The sequence below is a fragment of the Loxodonta africana genome, chromosome 7 (assembly GCF_030014295.1).
Source record: "Loxodonta africana isolate mLoxAfr1 chromosome 7, mLoxAfr1.hap2, whole genome shotgun sequence".
In the NCBI taxonomy this organism is placed as follows: Eukaryota; Metazoa; Chordata; class Mammalia; order Proboscidea; family Elephantidae; genus Loxodonta; species Loxodonta africana.
The window spans coordinates 6,863,941-6,878,560 of record NC_087348.1 but is presented as its reverse complement, the minus strand read 5'-3'; the positions used below and the strand labels follow the sequence as shown (position 1 = coordinate 6,878,560).

General features: G+C 55.3%; 1 protein-coding gene across 1 annotated transcript in view; it reads left to right on the top strand.

Moving 5' to 3' along the window:
* The window catches only part of LRP5 (LDL receptor related protein 5), a 90,612-nt gene that overhangs the window by 5,008 nt on the left and 70,984 nt on the right, over nt 1-14,620 (top strand). Inside the window, exons 2-4 of the mRNA XM_064287647.1 lie at nt 1,641-1,838; nt 8,838-9,034; nt 10,538-10,669. Of these exons, the coding sequence (XP_064143717.1) occupies nt 1,645-1,838; nt 8,838-9,034; nt 10,538-10,669 (523 nt within the window). The 5' untranslated portion in view covers nt 1,641-1,644. The remainder of the gene's footprint in view (nt 1-1,640; nt 1,839-8,837; nt 9,035-10,537; nt 10,670-14,620) is intronic.

The following is a 14,620-nucleotide window of genomic DNA, read 5'->3' as shown; positions in this document are numbered from 1 at the left end:
TACTGCAAGGGTGGACATGTGACACCCTGCGTTTGTCAATCCCATAGGACCGTGCAGCACCAAGAGGGAACCCTCACGTAAACTGTGTGCTGTAGAGTCAATTCCAACTCATGGCGACCCCATAGGACAGAGTAGAACTGCCCCGCAGGGTTTCCAAGGTTGTAATCTTTACAGAAACAGGCTGCCACACCTTTGTCCTGCGGAGAGGCTGGTGGGTTCAAACCGTCGACCTTTGATTAGCAGCTGAGTGCTTAACCACTGTGCCACCAGGCCTCCTTAGCAAAACTATACTGACCCTATATGACTATAGGGTTTAGTTAACAGTAATATACCAAGTTCAGCTCATCAATTTTAATGCATATACCACACGAATGCAAGATGTGAATAATAGAAAAACCTGTCTGCAGGGGAGGTGGCATATATGAGAACTCTGTACTTTCTGGATTTTTTTTTCTGTACACCCAGAACTGCTCTAAAAAACAGAGCCTATTTAAATAGTTAAAAGAACGAGCAAGATTTATATTGGTGAAAAAGGGAAGGTGTCTGTCTTGGCCATCTAGTGCTGCTATAACAGAAATACCACAAGTGGATGGCGTTAACAAAAAGAAGTTTATTTTCTCACAGTCCAGTCAGCTAGAGGTCTGAATTCAGGGCATCAGCTCCAGGGGAAGGCTTTTCTCTGTCTGTCAGCTCTGGAGGAAGGTCCTTGTCATCAGTCTTCCCTTGGTCTGGGAGCATCTCAGTACAGGAACCTCAGGTCCAAAGGTTGTCCTCTGCTCCCAGGGCTGCTTTCTTGGTGCTGTGAGGTCCCCCCTCTCTGATTGCTTCCCTTTTCTTTTATCTCTTGTGAGATAAAAGGTGGTATGAGCCACACCCCAGGGAAACTCCCTTTACATTGGATCTGGGATGTGACCTGGGTAAGGGTGCTGTTACAATCCCACCCTCATCCTCTTTCACATAAAATTACAAGCACAAAATGGAGGACAACCTCAGAATACTGGGAATCACGGCCTAACCAAGTCGACATACATTTTGGGGGGACATAATTCAATCCATGACAGTGTCTAGAACGTATTGCTAAGTGAACACAAGTTGCAGTCTATTTTTGTCTTTAATTTTATTTAGGTGAAAGTTTACAGAGCAAATGAGTTTCTCATTCAAAAATTGATACACAGATTGTTTTGTGAGATTGTTTGCGATACTCGCACTGTGGCAGCACTCGCCCCCTTCCTGCCCTGGGTTCCCCGTGTCATTTGTCCAGTCTTCCTGTCCCTTCCTGCCTTCTTGTCTTCGCTTTCAGGCAGTGTTGTCCATTTGGTCTCATCTACTTGATTGAACTTAAGTTATTGTTTGTTTGATAGGCTTGTCTAATCTATGGCTGAAAGGTGGACTTTGGGAGTGGCTTCAGTTTGGAAACAGTCTATTTTGATTGCCCAACTTTGTTTAAAAATTAATATATTACTAAGTGTCTAGGAAGAAAATCTGAAGTGATATCCCACTAAACTTGGTTCTCTCTGCTGGGTGAGGTCTCACGGCCAACTCATCAGCTCTGTGTCAAGCCTGCTTTTGGGTGAGCAGAAAACAAACCAGAAAGCCAACCTGTGAACTTCTCTTGCCCTTGCCCCTGCCTTCCTTTCCAGGTACATGTACTGGACGGACTGGGGTGAGACGCCCCGCATCGAGCGGGCGGGCATGGACGGCAGCACCCGGAAAATTATTGTGGACTCGGACATTTACTGGCCCAACGGGCTGACCATCGATCTGGAAGAGCAGAAGCTGTACTGGGCCGACGCCAAGCTCAGCTTCATCCACCGTGCCAACCTGGACGGCTCGTTCCGGTGAGTTTTTGCCCTGGCGGGCCCTTCCCTGCCCCCAGCTTCTCTGCACCCCAGACATCGCCAGGGCTTCAGTCAGTCTGATCTGGTGTTCCCAGGTGATCCTCCTTCATACAGGCCCACAGTCCCTTCTCTGAAGCCCTGTGGCCTGATGTGCTCTGGAATTCAGAACTTTTCTGAACGCAGACCTGTGGGAACACAGTGTACATCCCACATCTCACACCACACCCCAGGTGTGGTGTGGGGCAGCAGCTGCAGCCTAACGTCTGAGTATTTCTGTAGCAAAGCGTATGACTAGTCCTTCTAGATCGATAGATAGACCCCGACTCATGGCGACCTTAATGTGCCGGTCCTTTGTCATCCTCACGTATGAGTCCATCACTGTGCTGTTGTGCCAGTCCATCGCATTGAGGGTCCCCTTGCCGTGCTGGCCCTCTGCTTCACCAAGCATATGTCCTTCTCCAGTGATTGAACGTGAAGACGTGTGCGAAGCAAGCCAGTGGGGCAGTGTTCTGTTGTGATCCGTAGGGTTTTCAGGGGCTAATTTTCAGAGGCAGGTCACCAGGCCTTTCTTCCTAGTCTGTCTTAGCCTAGAAGCTATGCTGACACCTGTCGACCATGGCTGACCCAGCTGGTACTTGGAATGCTGGTGGCATAGCTCCCAGCGTCACAGCAGTACACAAGCCACCCCAGTGCGACAGACTGACACACAGGTGGTAGTGGTCATTCTAAGTGGGATAGAAAAGACTAAGCAGCCTCACATCCACACAGGTCAGCTTTTACCACCAAATGAGTAACAAAAGCTTTTTCAAGTTTTGGAGGTTTTTAGATTTCAGAATTGCAGATGAGGATTGTGGATCTCAAGCCCAAGGTCCCTGCGGCAAGCCACCATTTCCAGCACATAGCATCTCAGGTCGAGGTGGCGTCTGTCTTGCTTGTTGCTGCACTGCCCAGGCTCGCCAGAGGGCCTTGCACGTAGTAGGTGCTCAACAAATGAGTTGAATGAATGAATATAAAGGATTTTTTCCGTGTTGGGTAACTGCTTTTAGAGATGTCAGGTCAGCTTAATGTCCATCTGGGAGATCGGAGCCTCCCTACCTCATTACCCTTTACCCAGTAAAAAAACCCAGTGCCGTCGAGTCGATTCTGACTCATATTAGTTGTGGAAATGTCCCATCCGTGGGCAGGTGAGAGCCAGTTTATTCGTGGCTCATGGCAGATCCTGGGGATGCTCACAGGGGGCAGAGCTGTGCTGGCAGAACTCCTGGCCTAGGTGGGAGGACACCATCCGATCACCCCTGTGTGTGGTGGGACTGCATAGGGAAAGCGAATGGCTGATACTCACTTGAATGGATGACCATGTCGGCAGGTTTGCCCCATTTTATCCAGGCTTTGTGTGTGAATTATCTTTGCTGTGTTCAAAATACCCCCAAACTGGGCAGTCTGGAACAGTGAACGGTCTTCGGGGGTCAGGAATTGGAAGTGGCTTAGCTGGGGGCTCTGGCTCCGGGTCTGTCCTGAGGCTGCAGTCAGGCGTTGGCTGGGGCTGCACCATCTGAAGGCTCAACTGAGGCCGGAGGACTTGCTTCCAAGCTCATCCTCATGGCTGTTGGCAGAGGACCTCGGTTCCTTACCACATGGACCTCTCCTTATGGCCGAGCCGTGCATCCCGGGCCGGTTTGAAGCGTTCTGTCCCATTGTCCCTGTTAGCACAGGCTGACTGGGTCAGGCACCTGGTTTGAGATTTGGAAAGTAGGGCTATCTAGGGGTATTGTGGTTCTTGGGGAGCTGAGTGGCCCTGAAAGTTATGAAGGGTGGATTATGGACTAGAAAGGCTGTAGGCCCTGACCAAGGGTTGTGGCAGGGGACAGTGGGGGTGATAGGGGTGCTAGTTATAGTGTGATGATGGTGTTGATGGTGACGATGGCGGTAGTGGTGACGATGGTGATAATGATGGTGGTAATGGTGGTGATAGTGGTGGTGGTGGTGTTGATGGTGATGGTGACAGCGATGATGGTGGTGACAGCAATTGTGGTGGTGGTGACAGTGATGATGGTGGTGGTGACAGTGATGGCGGTGACAGTGATGGTGGCGATGGTGGTGGTGACAGCGATGGCGGTGACAGTGATGGTGGCGATGGTGGTGGTGACAGCGATGGCGGTGACAGTGATGGTGGCGATGGTGGTGGTGACAGCGATGGCGGTGACAGTGATGGCGGTGACAGTGATGGTGGCGATGGTGGTGGTGACAGCGATGGCAGTGACAGTGATGGCGGTGACAGTGATGGTGGCGATGGTGGTGGTGACAGCGATGGTGGTGACAGTAACGGCGGTGACAGTGATGGTGGCGATGGTGGTGGTGACAGCGATGGTGGTGGTGACAGCGATGGTGGTGGTGACAGCGATGGCGGTGACAGTGATGGCGGTGACAGTGATGGTGGCGATGGTGGTGGTGACAGCGATGGTGGTGGTGACAGCGATGGTGGTGACAGTGATGGCGGTGACGGTGATGGTGGCGATGGTGGTGGTGGCAGCGATGGTGGTGACAGTAACGGCAGTGATGGTGATGGTGGCGATGGTGGTGGTGACAGCGATGGTGGTGGTGACAGCGATGGTGGTGACAGTGATGGCGGTGACAGTAACGGCGGTGACGGTGATGGTGGCGATGGTGGTGGTGACAGCGATGGTGGTGACAGCGATGGTGGTGACAGTGATGGCGGTGACAGTGATGGTGGCGACGGTGGTGGTGACGGCGATGGTGGCGGTGACAGTGATGGCGGTGACAGTGATGGTGGCGATGGTGGTGGTGACAGCGATGGTGGTGACAGTAACGGCGGTGATGGTGATGGTGGCGATGGTGGTGGTGACAGCGATGGTGGTGGTGACAGCGATGGTGGTGACAGTGATGGCGGTGACAGTAACGGCGGTGACGGTGATGGTGGCGATGGTGGTGGTGACAGCGATGGTGGTGGTGACAGCGATGGCGGTGACAGTGATGGCGGTTACAGTGATGGCGGTGACGGTGATGGTGGCGATGGTGGTGGTGACAGCGATGGTGGTGACAGTAACGGTGGTGACGGTGATGGTGGCGATGGTGGTGGTGACAGCGATGGTGGTGGTGACAGCGATGGTGGTGGTGACAGCGATGGCGGTGACAGTGATGGCAGTGACAGTAACGGCGGTGACAGTGATGGCGGCGATGGTCGTGGTGACAGCGATGGTGGTGGTGACAGTGATGGCGGTGACAGTAACGGCGGTGACAGTGATGGCGGCGATGGTCGTGGTGACAGCGATGGTGGTGGTGACAGCGATGGTGGTGACAGCGATGGTGGTGACAGTGATGGCGGTGACAGTGATGGTGGCGATGGTGGTGGTGACAGCGATGGTGGTGGTGACAGCGATGGTGGTGGTGACAGCGATGGCGGTGACAGTAACGGCAGTGACAGCGACGGTGGTGGTGACAGTGATGGTGGTGACAGTGATGGCAGTGACGGTGGTGGTGGTGATGGTGGTGGTGACAGCGACGGTGGTGACAGCGATGGTGGTGGTGACAGTGATGGCGGTGACAGTGATGGTGGCGATGGTGGTGACAGCGATGGTGGTGGTGACAGCGATGGTGGTGACAGTAATGGCGGTGACGGTGATGGTGGCGATGGTGGTGGTGACAGCGATGGTGGTGACAGTGATGGCGGTGACAGTGATGGTGGCGATGGTGGTGGTGACAGCGATGGTGGTGGTGACAGTGATGGCGGTGACAGTAACGGCGGTGACAGTGATGGCGGCGATGGTCGTGGTGACAGCGATGGTGGTGGTGACAGCGATGGTGGTGACAGCGATGGCGGTGACAGTGATGGTGGCGATGGTGGTGGTGACAGCGATGGTGGTGGTGACAGCGATGGTGGTGACAGCGATGGCGGTGACAGTGATGGCGGCGATGGTCGTGGTGACAGCGATGGTGGTGGTGACAGCGATGGTGGTGACAGCGATGGCGGTGACAGTGATGGTGGCGATGGTGGTGGTGACAGCGATGGTGGTGGTGACAGCGATGGCGGTGACAGTAACGGCAGTGACAGCGATGGTGGTGGTGACAGTGATGGTGGTGACAGTGATGGCAGTGACGGTGGTGGTGGTGATGGTGGTGGTGACAGCGACGGTGGTGACAGCGATGGTGGTGGTGACAGTGATGGCGGTGACAGTGATGGTAGCGATGGTGGTGGTGACAGCGATGGTGGTGACAGCAATGGCGGTGACGGTGATGGTGGCGATGGTGGTGGTGACAGCGATGGTGGTGACAGTGATGGCGGCGATGGTGGTGGTGACAGCGATGGTGGTGGTGACAGCGATGGTGGTAACAGTAACGGCGGTGACGGTGATGGTGGCGATGGTGGTGGTGACAGCGATGGTGGTGGTGACAGCGATGGTGGTGACAGTGATGGCGGCGATGGTGGTGGTGACAGCGATGGTGGTGGTGACAGCGATGGTGGTGACAGTAACGGCGGTGACGGTGATGGCGATGGTGGTGACAGCGATGGTGGTGGTGACAGCGATGGTGGTGACAGTGATGGTGGCGATGGTGGTGGTGACAGCGATGGTGGTGGTGACAGCAATGGTGGTGGTGACAGCGATGGTGGTGACAGTAACGGCGGTGACGGTGATGGTGGCGATGGTGGTGGTGACAGCGATGGTGGTGGTGACAGCGATGGTGGTGGTGACAGCGATGGTGGTGACAGTGATGGCGGCGATGGTGGTGGTGACAGCGATGGTGGTGGTGACAGCGATGGTGGTGACAGTAACGGCGGTGACGGTGATGGTGGCGATGGTGGTGGTGACAGCGACGTTGGTGGTGACAGTGATGGCGGTGACAGTGATGGTGGCGATGGTGGTGGTGACAGTGATGGCGGTGACAGTAACGGCGGTGACAGTGATGGTGGCGATGGTGGTGGTGACAGCGATGGTGGTGACAGTAACGGCGGTGACGGTGATGGCGGCGACGGTGGTGGTGACAGCGATGGTGGTGGTGACAGCGATGGTGGTGGTGACAGCGATGGTGGTGGTGACAGCGATGGTGATGACAGTAACGGCGGTGACGGTGATGGTGGCGATGGTGGTGGTGACAGCGATGTTGGTGGTGACAGCCTGCGGGTGACTAATCCTTCTGTAGCACTTACTGATTGCCAGGGACATTCAATATTTAGTCCACCGAACGCCCACACCAACCCTGTGAAGTGTCTCCTGTCCTGGTCCCCTGTGATGATAAAGCACTAGAGGCCACACAGCAGCCAGGGCTCCAGAGTCCGGCCCGCTTCCATCTGCTCAGCCTGGCTTCCTCTGACTGGGTGCCACCGTGCCCTGTGGACGTGCCCAGGGCTGTCCCGATGTAAGAGTGGTCATGGTGAAGCAGGTGAGCTTGGGAGCCCCTTGAACTGTGACGGGGCTGGGCGGCCTCACCGCTCTGAACCTCAGGGATTGCATGTGAACGGGGCTGAGCTTGTCCTTCCTCAGAGGGGTGTTCAGGGGTCAAATGCGGCAGTACAGGAAAGCACGGGGCAGTGCCTGGTATGTTCGGGGGGCTCCTGGGTACCATGGTACACAGGACAGGGGCGTGGGGCCGTGTGGAGCTGCACAGAGTGGTGGGCGTCCTGCGTACCGCGGGGCCTGGGAGGCCGGGCATGGGTGAGCCAAGGGCCGGCACTAGGGTCCCCAGGAGTCTCTGACCGCGGTGGGGTGTGGGAGGAGCGAGAGCCCGAGAAATGCCAACCTCTGGCCTCTCTGACATCAGCAAAAGAAAACAAAAAACCCAAACCAAAATAAACAGAAAAGAGACAACACAGGCTCAGGAAAGAGCACGTGCTGATGGTTCTCATGTATTCAGCAACACGCATCTGAGCGCTTGCTCTCTGCCAGGTGCCGTACTAGGGGCCGGACACCGGCTGCAGCCCCCACCCTTAGGAGGCCCATAATGGGGGAGGGGGGCATGAAGCAACTAGTCAGACCCTGTGACCAGCACACGGTGGTGTTAGTCGCCATCAAGTCAGCCCCGACTCCTGACAACCTCTGGTACAAAGGAACAGAATGCTGCCTGATCCTGTCCCACTCCCATGGTCGGTGGCGGCTCAGACCGTTCTGATCCATACGCTTTTCACTGGCTGATTTTCTGAAGCAGATCGCCAAGCCTTTCTTCCTAGTTTGTCTTAGTCTGGAAGCTTTGCTGAAACCCGTTCAGCATCCTCATAACACACGAGCCTCCCTGTCTTAGTCTGGAAGTTCCGCTGAAACCTGTTCAGCATCCTAACAACACACAAGCCTCCTCTGACAGAAGTACATATGAGGTACACTGGCCGGGGATCGAACCTGGGGCTCCCACATAGAAGGTGAGGATCCTACCGCTGAACCATCACTGTCTCCTTGTGGTGTCCGTAGTCTCTTTAAAAACGAGTTCTCGTTTGCTGGCACTAAGTACGCAGAAAAGTAAAGCTTTTTCTTATGTCGAAGCCAAGTTCAGTTGACTCAGAAAATGTAAATTATGGGCATTAGAAAAATAAACATTCAGTCCCGTTTGTGTTGGGGCGGGGAGGAGTGCATGGACCGGCGTTTTGTCCCCAGGTGGGGCTGCCTTCTGGCCCCTTACCTGAGTTGTTCATCTCTGTGTCCCACTTTGCCAGGAGTCACAGCACTCGTAACAGGTTGGTCAGGGAAGAGGTGGATCTGCAGGCCCTGCTGCCCTTTGTACGTTACCTGGGGGTGGGGGTCCCCTGTTGTTGCTGTGTTTGAAAGGGGCCCCGCACACCTTGGGAGAGGTTTCAGGGAGATGTCCATGGGGGCACGGCTCCTGGGACGTTCTCCCTGGGTTGGCTCTACTCCTTCCTGGCTGCTTTTGTCCAGTGTAAATGGACCAGCAGCAGGACAGAAGGCCCTCCAAGCTGGATTCGTGCTTGGGCCTTGGGGAAACTCGTCCTGGGGGTTGTGCAGGGCACTGACGGTTCCTCTTCACCACTCCCCACAGGCAGAAGGTGGTGGAGGGCAGCCTGACGCACCCCTTTGCCCTGACGCTGTCTGGGGAGACGCTGTACTGGACGGACTGGCAGACCCGCTCCATCCACGCCTGCAACAAGAGGACGGGGGAGAAGAGGAAAGAGATCTTGAGCGCCCTCTACTCGCCCATGGACATTCAAGTGCTCAGCCAGGAGCGCCAGCCACACTGTGAGTGCTCCGCGTCGGGCCGGGTGCAGCACCCAGGCCTGCGGCTCCCCAGGCCCTGGGCTCAGGAACCGGGCCTTTTTCCCTGACGGGATCCCATGGCTGAGCCTCGGAGCAGGGTAGGAGAGAAGTGGTGCTTGCCAGAATGGGGGTGTGCAGAGCAGAGGGGCAGATGGGGGAGGTCCACTGCAGAGCTAGTATGGGGGTTGCTGTCCTCAGAGCTGGCAGTGGAATCCCCAAGGAAGGCTGCCCCATTTTCAAGGCCCAATGGCATCGACACGTTTATGAATGAAAAATGTGTGGTGTTGGTGGTCCTTGGCATGGGGGCCCTGTAGGGTCGCGACAGGGTCCATGAAAGGGAAAGACATGAAACACACAGGGTCAGGGCTTCTGCAGCAGGTAACCAGCGGGGCCAGGGCCCTGGGCTCACCACCTCCATGGGACCAGGAGCAGGAGTTTCCGGCCAAGCTGTTATAGGAAGGGTTTGAACTTTGAACTTAAGACGGGAGACCCATGGCGGACGGTGTTCTGAGCACAGGACAGAGGGGAGAGTGCCATGGTTACTAATTGCTCATGTACACCTGGGCAGCCCGCCCGCCTTAGCCAGCATGGTGTGGCTTCAGGAGAGAGACGCCATCAGATGACCTCCAGGGTTCACTTCTGTGTATACAGTCCAGTCACCCAGCTGGGTTCAACAACTCGCATTTCCAGGGTACTAAGCCCCACCCTTGGCTGGTACAAACGGTCAATGTGCCTGACTGCTAACAGAAAGGTTGGAGGTTCGAATCTTCCCAGAGGCAGGTGCCTTGGCAGGAAGGCCTGGCAATCTACTCCTGAAAAATCAGCCATTGAAAACCCTGTGGAGCACAGTTCTACCCTGACACACACGGGGTTCCCAAGAGTCAGAGTCGACTCCTTGCCAACTGGTTTATTACTTTTTTTTTAACTCCACCCTTGCCCTGGGCAGAGGGAGGTGGTGGAAGGGCTTAGGGAGAGGCTCTGCCCTGCACCCCAAGTGCGTCACGAAGGTGAAGTCACAGGGACGAGACAGGCCTTATGCTCCAGGGTTGTCCCCGCACAGGGGAGCCTGAGATCCTGCTGGAGTGGAGGCTTCCTGCAGGGAGCCCCCAGGGCAGCTTCAGGGAGGTGTCCTTTGAGGGGACTCGAGGAAGAGGAGGGCTTTCTTGTTGAAGAATTTGGGAGGGCAGGGTAGGGAGATGCTTGCTGTAGGAGACCCAGGAACACAGGGTGGGTGTGGCTGGGCTACGAGGGTCGTGGGACTGAAGGTCCGGGTGGAGGGTGGTGATAAGGCAGGACAGGGGTGGCACAGTGGGGAAGGGTCCTGATGATACTCGAGGAGGGCGTGTGGGCAGAGGGCCACACTGGGGGCTCTCATGGAGTACAGGGGAGCGGATGCTGACTCATTTGGTGACAGTGAGTGGTGGGTGGTCCAAGGTCGTGGGCCCTATTCTGGAACTTTCTCTCCCTCCTCCCTGGCTTCCCCAGTCCACACACGGTGTGAGGAGGACAACGGTGGCTGCTCTCACTTGTGTCTGCTGTCCCCCCGGGAGCCTTTCTACACGTGCGCCTGCCCTACTGGGGTGCAGCTCCAGGACAATGGCAAGACGTGCAAGGCAGGTAAGACAGCACAGGTGAGCAGGGCTGGCTGGCGGGAGAGGGAAACGTCAACGGGTCCACTCAGAACCTTTAGTGACGGCTTCAACATGATGGTCCTGGTGCCAGGTGTACTTGGGCACCAGCCAGCACGGGCTGGGTTCCTGCATACGTCAGGGCTCTGCTGCCTGGTAGTGAATGACCTCAGGTACATCACTGACCTCCTTCGAGTGTCAGGTTTTCAGTCTCTAAAATATCATCTTGACAACGTGTCGAGCCCCGGAATCGTGAAGATACTGCCTGGTATGTGGCAACTGTAGCATAAATTCATGCTATTATTAAGGATTAAACAGAAACTATCTTTGTTGTAAAGAAGAACAGTAGTGTTAGAGGACATAGTGAAACAAGATTTGACCCCACAACCCACGCCCCTACCGTGTCTTTTCTCTTCCCGCATTCTTTCCGGCTCTGTCACACCCTTTTACTCTGATGCTTTCCAGGGACGCTCACCTTCTCGTCGGGGGCAGGTGTCGGACAGGAAGCAAGCAAGCACATAGATTAGTATCATTACAAACGTGGGTAAGAGTAATGAAGGTCACTCAAAGAGCCTATAGCCGAACTCAGATCAAAAGGGAGGAAAATGTGGAACAGAACTTTTAATTTGTCATGGAATCAGACTTTCTGGGGCCCTGAAGGTTGGATGAACCCCTGAAACTTGCCCTGAAAGAATCCTTAAACCTTAAGCCAAAAATATCCCCTGAAGTCTTCTTAAAACCAAATAATAGTTTAGCTTAACCAGTAAAGAATGTTTGCCTTAAGCACTGTGCTTTTTTAAGGACTACCTATATGGGATCAAATTGACGATAGCAACTCGAAAGGTTAGATAGCAAGCCTAGGGGGCAGTGAGTATACAATGTTAATGGGGCAGGAACACTCAGAAAAGGAGGGTGAGAATGGTCGCACAGCTTGAAGAATGTCATCAGAGCTAGGGGCTGGTTAGCCCCTGGTTGAGCCAGGTCATGGCGTTCTTTCTGCAAATGCTGACTGCATGTAGGTGCGGAGCGGCCGGCTGTGAGGTTCAGAAGCCTTCTTGAGTCTATTGTCCACGGAGGCTGCCTGGGGTCACAGGGCCACACTGTGCAACCTAGGCTGGGGGGCTTCCCAGAGGAGGTGGTGCTATCTGGGCTGGAGCACTCCGGTGTCTCTGGGCCCCCAGCCCTGTTGGCCTTGTAGGGTGGAACTGTCCCCACAGACACCTGTGGGCTCTAACCGGAGGATTAGCAGCCAGCCCTGCCCTTCCGGCAGGAAGCGTTCCCAGGCCAGGGCTGGCAGCCAGGAGGTGCTGACGGTGCAGTCCCTGGCCTCTCGTGGCCTGGGAAGGGGGCCTCAGATTCCCTGCTGTCAGCCGTGCGCCCAGGGCCCCTTTCCCGGACCTTATAAGAACTGTCTCCACTCCCTCAGCTGTGAAAGACACTTTTACAAGTCACTCGTGTTGGAGAATGCCAAGTGCACAGAAGAGAAACGTTTTTGTTGTCACTGGGGACGCCTGGCTTGGGTGGGAGTGTACGCTGGGCCAGGGCCCCCAGGGCCGGGGCAGGGGGGTGAGGGCGCTTCTATGCTGCTAAGCTTGTGTCTCTCTGCTTTCCTCCAGATGCCCTGTCTGGGGCAGTGTGTCAAAAGGAGGAAAAACTCACAGAAGAGACAAAAGGGACAGGACAAGGAGTCTTGCTTTCCATGAGAATGTGACTGTTTGGTTCAGGTTTTTTTTTTTTTTTTATGAAAATAGTTCCCAAGCTCAGCTTCTTTGAGACTCCCACAAAACCAAAAAAACCAAACTCGTTGCCGTGGAGTCAATGTCAACTCATAGCCACTCCACGTGTGTCAGAGTAGAAAGGTGCTTCATAGGGTTGTCGGTGGCTGATTTTTCGGGAGTAGATCCCTGGGCCTTTCCTTTGAGGCACCTCTGAGTGGACTCGAACCTCCAGCAGCCGAGTACGTTCACCGCTTGCACCAGCCAGAGACCCCCAGGCTTCCCTTACTGCTCTGGTCATTAACCCCTTGGTCTTGGGGCTGATGGTGGCTTCTTTATCTCCAGGCCCCTGGACCCGGTTGCCATTGAATCTTTCCATGGGCAGCTTGGGGTGGAAAAAGATCAACAGAGTTCTCTAAAAGTTTCCTGTGACATTGAGAAGAAATCTAGACATTTCTTAGAAGCATTTCAAGGGCTGGCCTCCAACGTGACTTTCTGGAAATTTGAGGTGATTCTGAAATCTGTCTCCACTTCTCTTAATCCAGAGGAGCACGTGGTTGAGTGAGAAATGAACTCTGCCCCCAAACTTCTGGTCTGTTTAGGGGACCAGACATATCCCACATAATACAGCTGGCGAGTCAGAGATGGAGGGAGCTGTGAGTGGGGCCTGAAGGGGCACGGGCTTCAGATTTCAGAAAAGGGGAAGACCACATCACCACGCTGGGGGCTTTTAGAACGCCATCCTCCTGCCCCCTGAGTTTTGTCCCTTGCCACTAAGTATGTTGAAGGAAGGCTTCTTACTTGAAGGCTGTCATCCATCACCTGAGCAGTGAGCTGGTTTCCCTCCAGGCAGTGAGCGTCTGTTAGCGTCTGCTCTTCTGCATCCCGCTGGACGTCGGTTCTGTGTGGAACGTGGCTTTTAACTGCTGCCTTGTATGGGGACATCTGTGTGATAACTGCCTGGAGACAGTGGCTGGCGATGGACGAGCAAAGTCAACGAGGAAACACTAAGTCTTGTTGCCTGTTGCCAGCGATGCTGGATCTTGGAGGTCCCTGCCAGGATTGACATCACGCATGGTGTCTAGTGAGGAGGACATTGGAGCTGGCTTGGGGGAGTGGTGCCAATGAGGATCTGCCAGTGCCGGGTGGGGGGGGTCTTCCAAGGCTGGGTGTCTGCTTGAAGGATGGAACTCAAGGGTGGGCAGAGGAGGCTCTGGGGTCCCCTCAGGGACTCGTCTTGGATGTGGAAGAGAATCATTGAGGACAGGTGTCCTGGGGGGTGGTGACAAATGTGGGCCCACTGTCAGGGCTCAGGAGGGGGCCTGAGGGGAAGAAGGACATGGGAGTAACGGAGAAGGAGGCTCTGCTGTCGCAGAGGGGAGGTGTCAGCAGTGACGTTTAGGCAAGGATGGCACAGTATGGAGGGTGTGGCTTTGCAGTGAGGTTGGAAGGGAACCAGTGTGTCAGGCAAACCCAGGGTTTAGATCCCTTCTCAGTTCTAAATTGGCTTTCCAGTTCCAGCCATCAGTTTATGAGATGTGACCCATATCCTAGCTGTGTGATCCTGGGGAGATGACTTAGCCTCTCAGGGCTTCAGTTTCCTCATCTGGAATGGGGACAGTGATAGCACCCACTTCGTGTGTGGGGTTGTCAGGAGGAGGCTTGAGGATGGTGAGGCCACACTGCAGGTGGAGGAAGGCCTGGCTATTAGCAGATAGAAGCTGAGCTTGCATTTGAACTTGGAACTGCACCCAGACAGGCAGCCAATCCCATTTGATGCCGGGAAGGCAGTTCTTCCCTGAATGTTTGGAATCAGAAGTGGATGCCGCGGCTGGGGTGCCAGGAGGAGTGGGGAGGGGCTGAGGGGAGCCTCCTCATGTGGCCGGGCAGGTGAGGGGGCAGGGAGGGCGGTAGACAGTGAGGACCGGTCCTGATGCTGGGGGGTGCAGGGGGGTGGGGAACAAAGGCTGCGTTGGGCTGGGAGGGGTCCTGGGCAGGGGACTGGGCCTGGCTGCGTCAGAGCCACCCAGACTCTGGTGGCACGTCCAGATTCCCGGGCCCCCAGGCTCTCCAGCCAGAGTCTCCATGTGAACGGGCAGAGTAGTGGGGAGGCGGTGGGCTGAGAGTATTCACAGGCTCGGGCTGGGCGGGGGAGGCCATGAGCAGCCAGGTCGGGGAATCATCAGAGCACCCAGAAATTTCTCAAGATTTGAAACCAGAGCCTT